At 54.0% G+C, this 15,959-nt stretch overlaps 1 protein-coding gene across 1 annotated transcript in view; it reads right to left on the reverse strand.

Moving 5' to 3' along the window:
- MDGA2 (MAM domain containing glycosylphosphatidylinositol anchor 2) overlaps positions 1-4,509 on the reverse strand; it is a 393,582-nt gene extending 389,073 nt beyond the window's left edge. The window contains exon 1 of the mRNA XM_040601984.1: positions 3,805-4,509. Coding sequence (XP_040457918.1) covers positions 3,805-3,877 — 73 coding nt within the window. The 5' untranslated portion in view covers positions 3,878-4,509. The remainder of the gene's footprint in view (positions 1-3,804) is intronic.
- Positions 4,510-15,959: the final 11,450 nt, after the last annotated feature.

The raw sequence follows: 15,959 nt of genomic DNA on the forward strand, positions 1-15,959 counted from the left end.
GACGTTCAGCACTTTTCATTATAGGAGTTGATATAAAACACGGTGTGGGCGTGCACAGAAGGGTGACTGTTGCACACATGCACTTTTCCCTATGACATAACTAGTGTTTACATACAGAAAAAACTTGTCCTCAGTAGCTGCCCTGCTTATTTCCAGCTGAAGGCACGGGAAAATAACTAAAAGCTATGCAAGGAGCGGGTAAAACATGTCTCAGTAGCCCCGGAGAGGCCAGGAACTGCTCCGTGTGCTGAGGGGACTGCACCCCCCCACATGCAACGCTCCTGTGGGTGCAGCATCACCTCGCCCAGCATGTACCACGGCTGCTCCCAGTCACTGTGGCCACCTGTGTGTTTTGGAAACAGCTTCCCAGAGTCAGTGTCGGCTCTGACACTGGAGCAATAGCTCCCCACAGTCCTCCCACTGCCAAGCCGTCATTCCGGCGGTACTGGCAGGGTCCCTCCTGCTCCCTGGGCATCCCTCCGGCTCTCACCCAGGAGGCAGCAGCAGCGCTCAGACTCTTCAAGCTCATCTCCAGGCATTCACTACGCTGCTCTCGCTCCACAGGGAACAAGGTGGGACCCTGGGGACACCGCACATCTCAGCACCTGAACCCCCTGTCCCCAGCAAACCCCCCCCCCCCAGCCAGGGCAGTTCAGCACCAGGGAAACAGACAAAGACATCTGCTCTCCACTCTCATGAAACTCCCACATTTTGATGAGCTGCCGCTTATCTGCTTAAAAACGCTCCATGCCCACGTCGGCCTTCTCATTTAGCCATTTCTTCTCTTGTAACTTGAAGTTCGGTGAAAGGATAACCATCATGTTCTGAATACCTACATTTTCTGCTTTATGAACAGTGCAAGTCATGCATAATTTAAAGGGGAGGAAAAGTGCATACAGCACTTGAGTTTTTCTAGATTATTTTGCCAAGAAAACAAGCTGGGCAAAACAGAGCAGAGGCATCGTATGTCTTGCCAGGGATTTTAGCAGCTCTGCTCTCTCCCCATCCCCTGAAGAAGCAGCGTGTGGCACAGAGCAGGGGATGGTGGTCCATCACTGACCCACTCTTCAACCTTGGGAAACTGTTCCCAGTGTCAGTGCCTCAGCTCCCCCTTAGGTTCAGCTGTACGAGCAACCAGCTTTTTAATCACAGCCTTACTATTCGGAAGCAACAGAGTAAAGTAAACGGTGAGATGTACAGCCAGATATCATGCGACATTAATTTGCTTTTTTTCTATGAACAAGGAATAAGCAAGTGGGGTTCATTTATTTGGCATTTAGAGGCACCAAAACAGAAAGCAGCCAGGTGGAGCTTGGGCAGTGCACATCACGAGTGAGACCCCATCCCAGGGACACAGGTCCTCCTACAGATGAGACACAACCTCAAACAGGAGGAACGGGAGAGAAGCTGGAGTGGAAGAGAGCACCTGAATGATGGGTCTGAGTGACCTGCAGAGCAGCAAGCTCTCTGGGCAGGACTGGAGAGAGCAGCAGGGCTTGGGGAGGACGGCCAGGCACCGCAGCACGCTCCTTTGCCTCGCAAAGCAGAGCAACACCCCGAGCCTTCCTTACAGGGGACGCTGCTGGGGCTCTGCCCATTCACAGAAGGGACGCCGGCGTTCCACGTTATTGGCACAAAAGCAGGGAACCAGTGGGTTAATTCAGCGAGACATCTTCCTAACCGCACCACACTTGGAAGCAGAGCTGGGGGGATCTTGAAGTCTTCAATAAGGGACAAAAAAGTTGTCCAGATCCCACAAGCCTATTCTTCCAAAGCAACAAGGAATAACTCTCCCAGTTTGGGGCTCACTGTTCCTAACGTAACTCAGGGCACTACCTTCAAACCCTCCTGTCTCAAAATGGCCCTAGCGCAGAGCAGGCTCCCCAAGGCGCTCCAGGCTGCCGGGAGGCATATGGGGGGCTTGGCTTTTTTTGGCAGAGCCCTGTCCGCTTTCTCAAACCGACCTTCGGGACTCAATGGAGAAACACAAATTCACATGAAACAGGTTCCAAATACAGTGCAGCCACATATGACTGACTTCACACTACTCCCCCCCGACACTCTCACCAGCCCTTTACCCATCGTCCTTAAGCAAAATAAGGCGTTACATTTTACAGGATGGGAATGCATCATTGCCAAACAAAAGTCTTACTACAAATCTGCATGTGACATCGCCCGTGCATCGATGCTGGCATTCAGTCTAGGGCAAGGGCTCCCTTTCCTGTAGGCCCCCCCCAAAACACACTCTGCCCGAACAAGCCCTCTCCTATTCACAACAGCAGTTGCTATTCCAGCGCATCCAACAATATGTGCCTGTGTGTCGGGGAAGGCAGGGAGACCCGGAGGTGCCGGTGCCGAGATCTGCATGTTAGTAATCCAGCCGCTGTGAGCAGAACCCCTCAGATATTTTCAATTACACTGAAATTTTGTAAAATTAAAGAAAAAAAAAAAAAAAGGGGGGGGGGGGGGAGGAGTGAATCTCTAGCTGGGGCTTCTTTGCTGATGGGAAGCGAACATTTTAGTGCCAAAACAAGCACGCGGGCTCAAAGGAGCGGATGTCAAACGAAGCATTTACTAGCAAATTCATGAAGTCTCCTCAACACCGAGTGCCAGAGCGGAGGCTCCCAGCGGCACCACACCGCTGCCGAGCCCCGCCGCGCCGCTTACATAACCCCCACCGCCGGGCCGGCCGCCACCGGGACCGGCATCACCGGGACAGGGGCATCACCGGGACAGGGGCATCACTGGGATGGGCATCACCGGGATGGGGCATCACCGGGACCATGGCATCACTGGGATGGGCATCACTGGGACAGGGGCATCACAGGGCCATGGCATCACCCGGACCAAGGCATCACCAGGCTGGGGCAGTGCCGGAGCCAGGGCATCACCGGGGCCAGAGCAGCAGCAGGACGGGGCATCACCGGGATGGGGCAGCCCCGAGGCTGGCGCATCGCCAGGACGGGGCATCACCGGGGATGGGGCATCACCGGGACGGGGCAGCGGTGGGGCACCACCAGGACCGTGGCATCGCCGAGGCCGGGGCATCATCGTGCCGGGGCCGGAGCCAGCGCACCGGGTGGCGTCCCCGCCGCGCAGCCCCGCGATCCGGCGGGCCCGGGGCTCTCCGCGCTGCTCGGCTCCGGGCTTCGCCGAAACGGCGCCAACTTGGGGGGCGGGCGGGGGGGAGGGGGTGGAGCAACAAGCCCCGCGGCCCCAGCGCCGGACCCCACGCAGCCGCCCGAGCCCCGGGTGCTGAAAGCGGGCTCGGGGCTGCCGCCGGCTCGGCCCCCCCCGCCCCCCCGGCGGAGCCCCCCGCGTCCCGCTTCGCGGCGGCGATTTGCAAGTCACTGCCAGCGGGAGGCCGGGGGGAGCGGGGCCGCGGGGCGCTCCCTTGCGCGCTCGGCCGCGGGGACTGCGCGCCCCCGGCGGAGCAGCGGGAAGTTTGCGGTTCGCCCCCGCCCCTCGCTCCGCGGCCGCGGGCGGACGGCAGCGCCGCTGCTAACAAGTGCAGCGGCCCCGGGCGGCCCCGCCACGCTCCGCGGGCGCGGAGAAAGCCCCACGGCGGCGGTGCCCACCCGCCCCGTTCCGGGACCGGCCAGACACCCCACCCCCCCCGCCCCGTTTTTCTCCGTGAAATGTCAGCGTCTCATGGCAACGGCGCTGCCTCCGCTCTGCCTCCGCCGGCTCCCGCGGCGCGCAGCGGGGGCCCCGCCGCCCCCGCGGCCGCAGGGTGGGGGACACCCCCACCACCACCACCCCCAGCGACAGTCGCGACAAGGTCACGCCGCGCCCCGCACTCACCGTACACCCCTTGCCCGGAGCTGCCCTCCAGCAGAACCGTCAGCAGCCCCAGCAGCCCGATCGCTACATCCATCTTCACGTGAGCATCCACATATCCAGCCCGGCGGGAGGGGGGGGCGGGGGGAGGCAGCGCAGCGCCCGCCGGAGCCCCGCGCTCCGCTGCGGCCGAGCCGCGCACGCCCGCGCAGGCAGGGCGGCGGGGGGCAGGCGGCGGGCACCGCTCCGGTCCTCCCTCCTCCTCCTCCTCCTCCTCCGCCTCCGCCTCCTCCTCCTGCGCAGCGGGCGGCGCGGAGCGGCGCGGAGCGGAGCGGCGCGGCGCGGGGCGAGCCCCCCCCTCAGAGCGGCAGCCCCCTCAGGGCGCCGGCCGCCGCCGCCGCCGCCTCCCGGGGCCGCCGAGCGCCGCGCGGGGCCGCCGCAGCCGCCTGCGCCCCGCGGCCATCAGATGCCATCGCAGCGCCGCGGCCCACGCATGGTGCGCGGGGCCCGCCGCGCGCGCGGAGGGGGGCGTCGGGGGGCGCGGGGGCCGCGGGGGGCGTGTCCTGCTGTCGCGCGCCGGAGCAGCCCTCACCGCGCGTGCGGAGCGGCGGCCGGGCCCATAGCGGGGGGGTCCCTCTGCCGTGCGGCGGGTGCGGGTGCGCTGCGTGTGCGAGGGCGCGTGTCAGTGCGAGTGGCGGGTGCCGTCACGTTGTGCTATACGTGCTGGCAGCCGCGGCCGGGGAGCCGCAGCCCGGCGACGTCAAAGCTGCGTGGCTCGCTGCTGCGCGCCTTCCTCCGCCTCCTCCGCCGCCGCCGCGCCGCCGCCTCCCCGTGTCCCCGCGGCGCCGCCGCCGCCGCCGGGCGCGCAGGGCCGCGGGCGGTGCCGAGCCGGGACGCCGCGCTCCGCTGGATGCGCGGTGCGACCCGCTCCGCCCCGGGATGCGCGGTGCGGGGTGACCCGCGCTTCCCTGGGACGCGGGGTGACTCTCTCCGCCCCGGGACGCGCGGAGCGGCGTGACCCGCTCTCCCCCGGGATGCGCGGTGCGGGGTGACCCGCTCTCCCCCGGGATGCGCGGTGCGGGGTGACTCTCTCCGCCCCCCGATGCGCGGTGCGGCGCGTTCAGCTCTGCCCCGGGATGCGCGGTGCGGCCCGGTGCTCCCGTGCAGTGCGAACGGTGAGGGGCGCCCTGCGCCCGCGCTGGCTGCGCGCTCCGCTCCCCGCTGCGGGGCTGGGGGGGGGCTGGCCCGGCCGCGGGCGTCCGCGCATCTCCCGCCGGTCCCGGCAAAGCCCGGCCCGGGCTGCGCCCTGAGCCTGCTCTCCCCTCGCTGCCCCCGCGTTCCACCCCGCTCCCCCGGTGCCGAGGGGCACCCCAGGGCCCACACCTGCTCCCAGCCCTGCTCAGGGGGGTGCCGAGGGGCGGCCGCTGTCCCCAGCCTCCACCGGCTAAACACCCTGGGCTGGCTGAAGGCTGAGTGCCCCAGGGCACGGGGCTAAGGACAGCCAGCAGCCGGGGTGCTCCCACTCCCTGTCCTGAGGAGAGGTGGCACACGGAGGGGGCACAAAGGGGACCAGCTGCTCCGCTGGTGAGCACACCCCAGCGCTCCCCACTGCTGGAGTTCCACCTGATCATTCCCCACTTCAGTGGTGTTTGGTCTCCATCAGATACCCGAGATACCTCGCTGGGTCCCAGCACCTTCCCAGGCTGCATTCAGGCCGTACACGTTGGGGTTCCATGGGACTTGTGCTGGTGAACGTCTTTGGCCTCCAGTTTAGCAGAGCCAACCAAGGACTTGTTAGGAAGTGACTGTCCCCTGTCCTCTCCCCTTTTGCTTGGCTCCTGCAAGGGTTCCACCAAAACCATGGGCACCTTGGACGCAGTTACATTCAGCTTCCTCCACTGCCTCCATCAATTAAGGATTAGTACTCGAGGCCAGGGCAAAGTGATGTGCTCCAGAAGAGAAGCAATTGCGCTGTCAGGGTTTCTTGTGACCCCACTGGCAGGAGCCAGGATGCTGTTAACAAGGCTTGGACTTTCCTAGCGCTGTTGAGTGCTCTCCTGGCCACTGGTGACAGGGGCTGAGTTCCTCAGTGCTGCCTTCTGAGATGATCCAATGCATTGCTCTGTTGAGCTTCCATCCCCAAGGGGCTCAAAGACATCCAATCCATCATTTGGAAATACACTGATGGATGCAAGGGGCCGGATTCAGTTTTTGCTGGGGCTGCTCCCTCTTCCCAACCCGGTAAGAAAGCGGGAGGTGGAAGGAGGGACAGGTGCAGCCATTCTCTGCGTGAGTCCTGTGCCCACAGATCGTAGGCTGGCTCTCGGCACGGGCTGGAGCCCGTCGCCGACCCACTGCCAGCTGGAGCCTGTGAGGATGGCGCTGAAATTGCACTGTGACTGCGCTCCAAAATATTGTGTCCCCCTCAAGAGACACGCTGTTCTTTGCCGTTCCAGATACTCTCGCTGCCTCTGGCTGCAGTGAGGGTTTGACGTGTTCACAGAGCTGACCCTGTGTGCAACCGTTTCCTCTTCCCGTAAGAAACCAGGTCAGTGGGGAATTCAGGAAGGTTTTCTCTGCAGATTGAAGGCTGGGAAGCCTTGCAGAGTTCCATGCTGGTACACAGATGCCCGCCAAAATCCACACGGTTGTTGCTTCCTTGCTAAAGCAGACAGCAACACTAGCAAACCTGGGGTAGTTCCTCCAGCTGCTCCAGATTCTCGGGACAGATCATGTGTGGCCCCTGGGTGGGTGTCAGCACAGGTTGCTGTGTGGGGCAGCAGTGTCGCTTCCTCGCTCACAGCAGTGTGCGGGAGCAAATGACAGACTCTTGCCAAGCAGCTTCATATTTGGGCGTAGGGTGTGGCAGCATGGTGGATATTTAATGCAGGTTTCCTTCCGCTTCATGTGCAAAAAGCCTTCCAGGTGTCATGGAGCTGCTTATCCAGAGGAGGTGAAGGACTGCCAAGTTGTGGACATGTCTCATTTGGTGATGGAACATCTAGGGGTGAGGGGGGATGGAGGCCTGTAGCTCCCTCCCGCACAGCAAGTCCCAGGGAGGTTCAGCTCAGTAGACCGAACCATCTGGAAGCTATGGGCACTGCTGGAAGATGGAAGGGGAGGTCCTCAGCTGCCATTGCACTGCTGAGAGCCTACCAAAGCTATGCTCTTCCATGAAACCAACCGAATGCATCTCATCACCTTCGCTGGGTTGGCCTGCCTATTTGAAGAGAGTCCTAGATTGCATGTCTGGGTCCATCTGATGCTCCTTTTTACCCATCTTTCAGTTGCAAGGAGAATTTGGAGTAATCTGCCTCAGCAGATTGTCTGAGGTTGCCTTTGCCGCATGGTCTTCAATAGGTTACATTCAGGCTCCAGTTGACTTTAGTCTTTTCTCTCCCTTCAGCCTCTCCATCCTGCCACACATGTGACAAACTGGCCCTCAAAGCAACAGCTGTGCCACATCTTCTGGGCTATGGTCAGCCCATCCCAGACTTGTACCCAGGGCTCTGGTCCCCCCGCAACTATTCTTCTCCCTAGTCTCTTAGTCTTACGGCCAACAACCCTACACCATGGAATGTGGACATATTCCAAAAGCTTTTTTAACCTTATGAGGACAGTGTGTCTTTTCTTCACCTGTAAAGCCCCATCCATGGCAGGCCGTAGCAGCAGAAGCCCAGGTCCCATCCCTGCCCCTTGCTGGAGATACTTCAAGCAGAGGTGGAAGGAGGAGGGGTGTTACCTCGTTGTCTGCTTTGTAGGTTGCATGCCAATAACCCCTAAAGGGCTGATCCTTTCTCACCCTGTTTCCAGACTTCACACAGGTAAACCCAAGATCCTCACAGCACAGATAGACTTTTTTTGATCCTGAAGGCTGAAATCATTAACTGGCTGCTGCTCTACCCTGTAGAACAGCCATTAGAAGGGATGCAGCATTTTGTTAGCACACCATTGGCACACTCTCCTGCAAGTTCAGGCTTTGGCGCTGCAGAGGCGAAGGCACCTAGTAAACCTTACCATAAAAGCACTGCACTTTAAATTTGTGAAAATAACTCAGGGTCTGAAATTAAGCAGGTGCATAAATCTCTGTGGGATAAGTGCTGGAATGTTTTCCACTGAATAGTATCATCTGACATGCCTTTTTTTAGAGTACCTTGTTGTTAAATATTTAAACATTACAGCTACTGCTAAGATCTGCTTGACGATATTAAGTTGTGAACATAAACCCAACCATCTCACTAGATAGTAGTTTACCAAAGGAGAGGGGAAGAATTAAAATAACTCACCAAGTCAAAGCTGACAGCCACCCGAGTTTGCTGAGTTTCCCAAATCACTCTCCATTCCGACACTAAATAGCAATGGATTTTCTCCCCACTGAAGTTAGTTGGGAATTGATGTGGGGCTTGTGAAATTCAGCTGTTCTCGTCCGGATGTTCCCAGGGATAGGACTGGGATTTGTGGCTGGGCTCCATCAGCTCCAGCACTTGCGGTTTGCTCTGGGAGGGAAAACATGTCATGAAGAAGGTCCCCACAGACTATTGCATACACCCCTTCAGCCTGCAGATCCCCTCAGGTTCATTTTATAGCTTTCATTTATCATTGGGAAGGCTCACAAGGCTCATCTGTTGCTTTTAACCCCAAAACAAGTTCCTATTTCAGTACCATCCCCTTCTCCCAAAAGCATGAAGGCCCTCCTCTTGCTCAGACAATGCAGAGTGACCCACCAGCGCTGGCAAATTGTATCCAGAGGCTGCCCGAGGAGACCATGTGTCAGACGAGTGATGCAGCCATGGAGTTAAGAGCTGGGAGAGCAGAAGGACATCAGGAGGACATGAAGGTCGAACCAGCAGCCAGCGGTCCCTGGCTGTGCGTGCAGTGCCCAGCACAACCTCCTGGACCTGTGCTTGGGGTCCTTTGGAGGAAACAGGGAGCTTTGGGACCCACACATTGCAGAGCACATCTGCACGCAGCCAGGGCTTTGCTGAACTCAGCAGGTCGTGGGCAGAGCACAGTCCCAGCTCCCAGTAAAAGTTTACATTGTGTTGTCCACCCTGTAAGGCATCTGCAAGCATCAGGTTGCTCTTTTATTAAAGGGAAAAATGCAAATAGCCTTGTAGCAGACACTGGGGTAGGTTTTTCACTGCTCGTTAGGTTAATTTTAGCCAGCCCTCACACTTCAAGGAACTGTGCAGTAGGTTATCACAGCTGGGGCTGCAATGATTTAGTCTATCAGAATATCGATCGTAAAAAGGCATCAGAACCCAAGGAAATGAACTGCAGCACTTTCCTGTGGGAGGTAACGGCAGTGTTGGTCCCTCAGCGCCCAACACAGGTCTGCAGCTGAGCACAGGGCATCATTCTGGCCTGGGCATTAACCACCCCGTGTGAGCAACGCTGTGTGAGCAATGCTGTCTTGCTAGCAATACAGCTGAACCGCTTTACACAAAATATTCCCATTTAAGTAAAGCTGACCGTACTCTTCTGCCCGCAGAAATAAGGGGCCAGTGGTGAAGCACATCACAGTGGGCTGGTTAATCTCGGTATCAAGAGGATTGTACAGTGGTATGTAGCACCAAGTGTGTGCTATAGACCCCTCTCTTGCAGGAGGGAGCGAGGTAAATAAAATAAAATCTATCAAACTGAATTAGGCTAACTGCTTGAATAACAAAAGTTCTGGGCCTCTAATGCTTCCCACACTCCAGCAGCCATTTATTTCAGAAGCTCTTTTCTTGGCAGCTTTTTCATTTCATCCAGCACCAGACAGAAGCAAATTATTTTCTCTCTTGTTGTTGGGAGCAAGTCTACAAATAATTGAGTTTTGACTAAAGGAGACCATTAAGTAGCGTTAAGATTCTGAGTAATTTGGTGGTGTCGGTGAGTTCTGCAAGTTACTCTAGTACCTCTTTATCAGCCACACTGGCCTGATTTTTCCAGCATCCAACAAAACTACAGCAAAACCAAATAATTTAACTTGGTCTCATAATTTTGCTGAATTTGGGGACTGCACGCATCATGTGAGGCGTGTTTAGTGTGTGAACAGCTTACAAATAATTGGCAAACCATCCTAGAATGAGTATCTAAAAAAGTGGCAGGTATTTGTTAGGTGCTGGATTCAAGCCAGGATCATTTACCACTTGAATTCTTGTAAAGGTGTAGCAGGAATCCCCGTGATGGGACAGTGCTCGTCCTTCTAAGGTGACCCAGACAGGAATTCCATAACTCCATCAAAGCCAGATACTGCATTTCCCAGCCTTTCTATCTGCATTAACAGTGCTCTCTGTGAGCCAGGGAGCAGACTGATTCCCAGAGGGACAACCTTTGCACATGGAGGTATTGTGGGCAAGCCTACAGAATCACAGAACCACAGAATAGCCAGGGTTGGAAGGGACCCCTGGAGATCATCAGGTCCAGCACAGGATGGCCCAACAAGAAGCATTTGCAGAGTCAGTGCGAGCATCGCCCTTATCCACCTTCCTGCCCAAGGCGTAAGGCCAGTCTGGTCCCTGCGTGTATCGCGTGGGATGGGCTGCACCGGTGCGAGCTGTGCCTGAGAAAGTGTTTACTTCAGCTGACCATGACCAGCCGTGCTCTGGTAGAGGTGCAAGCAGGGGTGGAATGCCAGTCTTAACCGTTAGAAACGGCACAAAAATTGGAGCATTTCTTGCTGTGAAAATGTTGCTCTTCTCCATAGCCAGGTAAGAGCCAACCATCAGCTCTGCTTGTGTGTTGCAGCGTACAGTATTTTTGTTAAAACTCCAGTTTCTGTGGTTGCAGCATAATGAGAGTTCCTCCGTTTTTTATGTAATTTTTAATTTTCTCTCAGGCACGCACAGACACATACGCAACGTCTACCTCTTGTACCCGCAGAGGGGCAAGTTAAGAGCACAAACACCAAATACTTTCCTTTTGGGCAGCACAGGCTCTTCCCAGCTTTGCTCTTGGCCCTTGGGTTTCAGCTGCCGTGCCAGCGAGGTTTTCGCTTCTTTGGGTCGGTGCTGGAAATGCAAATACCCACCAAAGACCTGTTTGAAGTGACGGCCCAGATCCTCCAAAGGTTTCGGCAGCATCTGCCTTGTGCCTTTTCACACTCTCTTGATAAGATGTAGTTTGTTCTGAAAATTGAAACAGGCTCATTTAACAATGTTTAGGACCGAACCTCCAAGGGATGGAATTATTAGATAAATAACTAAGTGTGACGGACCCTTTAGACACACCTGTTATCTTCAGTGGTGCAGTTTAAGTCTCAGAACTATTATAAATTACATCAAACTACCTAATTTCAGGCTAGGTCTGCTCTCCAGGAATGGTGTGAATTGAGAAGAATCCTCCTGGCATCTAAGAATTTACATGGATGAAACAATTTGGGTCACTGGTGGGAGAGACACTTGTCTAATGTTATTGTGTGAACTGGGCTTAATCTCTCTGGTGGGTTTCTCATTTGTTCAGATCAAAATGCTGTCGTTTTTGGTATCCATGCACCCCAGAATAATGACAGTTAATGGCCTGTGTGATGCTTCATGGCTGACTTTTTTTGTCTGGGTTATTGCTCTGGGTCCTCTGGAAAAAGTGACTCTGTGGTAAGTGCCATGGCAGCGGCTGCAGCCCTCCTAACCCTCAGTCTTACACAGAGGGAGCCCAACCACTGGGCGCTGCCCAGTAAAATCTAGAATAGGATCCATCTTCTCCAGGACCATAGTCCAGCACAAACAACCAGGCAAAATATTGCTTCCCACTGGTTTTCAGTAAAAGGCTTCATCCCATAAAGAAGTGGAAAGAAGCAAACTGATCGAGTCAGGCAGGCAGAAGGGACCCCTCTCCTCCTCCTGGTACCCTGAGGGAGGCAACAGCAAGAAGCCACAGCACTCTCAGGGTGTGAGGTGGGTTTGGTGGCTTTTTTTCTTCAAACAAGCTGTCATTTTACGATGAATATACTTCTAGTTTGGATTAGAGGGAAAATTTCCAAACATCCATTCTGTGATTCAGGAAAAGAGCAGCAGTGATCTGTAGGTATGCATTTGTCTGTCTCATTGACTGGAGACATCTCTGTACACAAGCGTGCAGCTTGTTTTACACCAGCCTGAGGGGGGATGTCTTGTCAGAGCAGATTCAGGTTTACCCTCCTGGGACAAAGAGTTCAAATCCATGTAACAACCCTCTGGTCTTTCATTCTTTCTGTAATGCATCACTTGCTCTGTTTCAGAAATAAAGCAATAGAGACTGCAAATGAAACGATTAATACCTGCCATGAGAACAGGGTTCTCCCATGGTCTTCCAACTTTGATGCACAGTTAAAGCTTTCATGTGCATCAAGCTGTAAGAGTATAGAAACACAATAGTAACATCTACACCATGCACGAGCCTTCCTGGGCTCTGAGTCAGAGGGCAGCAGTAAACACCTGCAACAGCAATTCTATGCAACTAAAATATGGTGCTTTTTGTGCATTTGTTTCCTGGATAACTCAGTTTGCTGTATGTCCATAAGCTCTTCATTGTCTTTGTGAAGAGGCAGGTCTCTGTTTGGGGCTCCAAGGCCAGCAGCCATTTCATTCAGATATGGCTGCATGTTGGTGATGTGGGTGCTCCAGTTAGAGCCATCTCTGTGTCTCTGGAGGTGCGTAGAGGTGGAGCGAATTATTGAGTGCCTACGTACATGCCATCTGCTATGAGTGAGTAACAGGCTGGTGGCCAGAGCTACAACCCTTTTGCCCCATTCTTACAAAACCTTGCTAGGATGCTTGCTAGGACTCACTGGGCTTTGTAGGAAGCTTGCATGCTCACATCTACTGGTGTTTCTGCTCACACCAAAGGGGCGCCCTTTAAGCAGCCCCTGCCTTCATTTGCTGCTCTCACCCATATTCCACCCCCACCTGTATCTTGTATCATGAGCCCTTAACAAAACGCTCACTTTGCTGACAAGCTTCATCTCCCCATAGTGTTTCTATGAGGAGCTGTGGCTTGTGGTCATAGGCAGGACAGGAGAGCTAGGGCTTGCAGAGGAGCGGGGCTGTGCCCTGCAGCGAGCACCAGGCATGCCAGCTGTAACGTGGAAAAAAAATACCCTCCAGGTCCTTTCCCTGTGAGTGGCTGAATCATGCCCTGCTTTGGTCCACCAGTTTTCCTTCATCCTGCTGAAGGGCCTGTGTTAAACTGGCAGAAAAATATAAGCTTGACTGTGAGACACTACGCCTGCCTGTCTCTGGGTCCACCTGCCAGCCAAGAAGATGCTCGCTGTCCCCAGAGCTGCCAACCTTGCAGCAGGTCCAGCAGTGCCCATGGGGTGCCCAAAAGGGACATTTCAGAGGAGACAGGTGGGCACACGCAGCTCACTGCCACAGTGCCACTGCTCAAAGGCAGCTTTCATTGCTTGCACATAGTTAACCTGTGAGTCACCTCTAAGTCCCCATCTCCTTGGACCTGGAGGAAGGGAAAAGGTCCTCTCAGATCCTCAGAAACTCTGCAGTCCCATCCACCACACCAACGCATCACGTCTGGAGGGACGGGCCAGCTGAGTTAGCTTAACCCTGCTGCTTTCAGACACATCCACTGTCTGGTTTTGGCTTCCTACAATGGTGATATTGTTGCACCGGCAAGATGTGTGTTATGTTGTTTGTGCGTATGCACACACATGGTTTTGGCTGCAAAATGCAGCACTGTTGTGTCAAATAATCAAAATAATATTCTGCCCTGCTGTGCTAACACTGACTGGCATGTGAACAGCGATTCCCCGGAGTGGAAAGGAAGGACAGTGTGAAAGAAGTGGGTCACATTTAATTAACCAGTGACAAATGGGGCTGCTCAATGTATAGGCTACATTGTAGCCACAAGCTTCAAATTATGGGCAACAGGAGAAGTTGGAGAACCTGGCAAAAATAAACAAAATACTGAAAATGCAGTCCTTACCATAGGCTGGCTATTTTACAAACAAGTAGTGCACAAAGATAACTCCAATAAGGCTGACATTCAAAAAATAATGAGCATCTTGTGCATTATCAGCAGGAAAAAAAAGTGAATTCTTGTTAAGTTAAAGGGAAATATTAATACACAACACTCCTGCTGGTGAAGTTGCCCCTGTTGCACTATGGAAATGAATCCTGGGAATTATTTAAAATAACACAATCAGACTGAGTTTATTTCCATGAATAAAATGAGATCCCATTGGAGTGTCTCTATTCTTCTTCATAATGCAGGGGGAAACAATTAAGTTTCAGTAGCTCCTCACTCCACCCACTACATATTAAACACAGGATGGATTTTATTAGCAGGAGAGGTTCACATGAGCAGAGGATGCTTTTTGAGTGCACTGCACTGGCCATGGGCCAGGGGATGAAGCACCATCAGCTCCTGCTTTGCCTTCTCACCCCAAGCCCTTGCAGGAAGGCAGTTCGCCTTCCGGAGAAACCTGCTGCGGTTTTTAACCCACTGTGGATAAGGATGAAGAAGAATATACTTATTTTAATTCCATTTAGAGGCTTGGAGGGGAGCTGATGGGATGCTGGGCATTGCTTCCAGGGTGCAGGCAGTTTTCCTTGATGTGCCGTGCTCCTGGACCGTGTGGGATGAAACCTGCTGGGAAAGTGCTAAGGGATCAGCTCTGTGAGTCTCACACTTCCCAGAAACCTGGAGATGAACAAATTAATTTTTTCCTGGGCTATTACACTGCAAGCGTCGCTGATGATTCATGGCCATGGACAGGGAGCTTAGAGGTGTCTGGAGAAAGTGTTAATAAAATTTCAGCAGCATGAACACGGTGTAACTGCATTAGAGTTTGGAAGATTTTCAGCTGAAGGAACCAGCCAGCCAGCTGGTGCAAATCAGTGTGTTATCATTTACACCTGAAAAGCAGCTACCCCCGCAGGGTTATACTGCTGGCAGGAGCGAGGTTAGGTGTGCATGGTTGGGGCTGCTGTGTGGCCTTTGTTCCTTTCTGCTTTTCTTCCAGAGGGCGTTGAGTAGATTGTGTTGGAGAGGTGAGTTGCAGAGGTTACAACAGCTTTATGTTTTGTACCAGCTGTGTATTGGAGGTACCCAGAGGACATGTGTACTGTGCACAGCATTTGTTTCTGGGGGTGAAGCTCCAGCCATGGAGCTGTGCTACACCTCACGGTGCTCCTGCAGCTGGACTGCTCCAGCTTGTCTCCTTCAGATGCAGCATGTGGACAGCCACCATGCAAGCTGTGAGCACAACACTGTATGGCCCCAAGGATAATGTGTTTGTAGTGGTCATTGGGTTGTGTCTCCTGTTTTCTCTTGTGCAATGCCCTCCATGAGAAACTTTTTTTTTTAATAATTTTTTTTTGTTGTGGTTCTCCCTTGGTACTGTTACTGACCAAAGCAAAAGAAATTTAGGCCAGAAAACCCTGCACGTAAGGACAAACACCCAGTCTGACCACCACCTCTGGCAGCCTCTCCATTACACCGCTGACCCATGAGCTCCTGCACCCTCCCCAGGTGGGGGCTGTGATGCTTTGCCATCTCTTCCAAATAACAAGAGATTTGCAGCTGCTCTCCACTGTCAGGTGGACATGAACAAGTGTGTTGAAATTGCTTAGGACAAATAGAGTGTTCTTAAAGGGGGAAAAAATGTTTTCAGAAGTGTGGATGCCCAACTTTTGATAGCTCCCATCAGGCAGCAGTGTAGCAATGTAATAACAGGAGATGCTTTGCAGATCTCAGGCCCAGTAATTGCTATTCATGTAAAAGAACAGCAATCAAACTGAGACCTCCTCTTCAAGCTTTATATTGATTTTAATATTTTTTTTAAGTATTGCTGCTCTGGACTTTGCTTTGTGTGTCCCTGATTACCTGCCCCTCCTTGAACCTCTGTCATCTTGTGGATTTTCATGTCTTTTTTTTTTTTTTTTTTGACTCTCATACGAGCACCCATGCCTGCTTTGATTAATGTGAAGAAACCTCAGAGAAACAGGCTTTCAACAATTGTGCGATGCACTTAGTTGCCTGAGAAATCTCCTTCTGGTTGCAAACATGGCTTCACCTCTGTCAGAGGCTCTCCTGAGAAAGTCTGCTTGGAAATGCTTTGATTTTAGGCTAAGATTCGTGGATGGCACATGAGGCTAGAAATTAGCATGACAAGATTGAAAGGAGAAAAAAGCCTAGGAGATGCAATGACTTTAAATGACTTTCTTTCCCAGCCATATGTGGATGCCAGCTGAGGATGGCCA

Source organism: Falco naumanni, chromosome 7 (genome assembly GCF_017639655.2).
Source record: "Falco naumanni isolate bFalNau1 chromosome 7, bFalNau1.pat, whole genome shotgun sequence".
Classification (NCBI taxonomy): Eukaryota; Metazoa; Chordata; class Aves; order Falconiformes; family Falconidae; genus Falco; species Falco naumanni.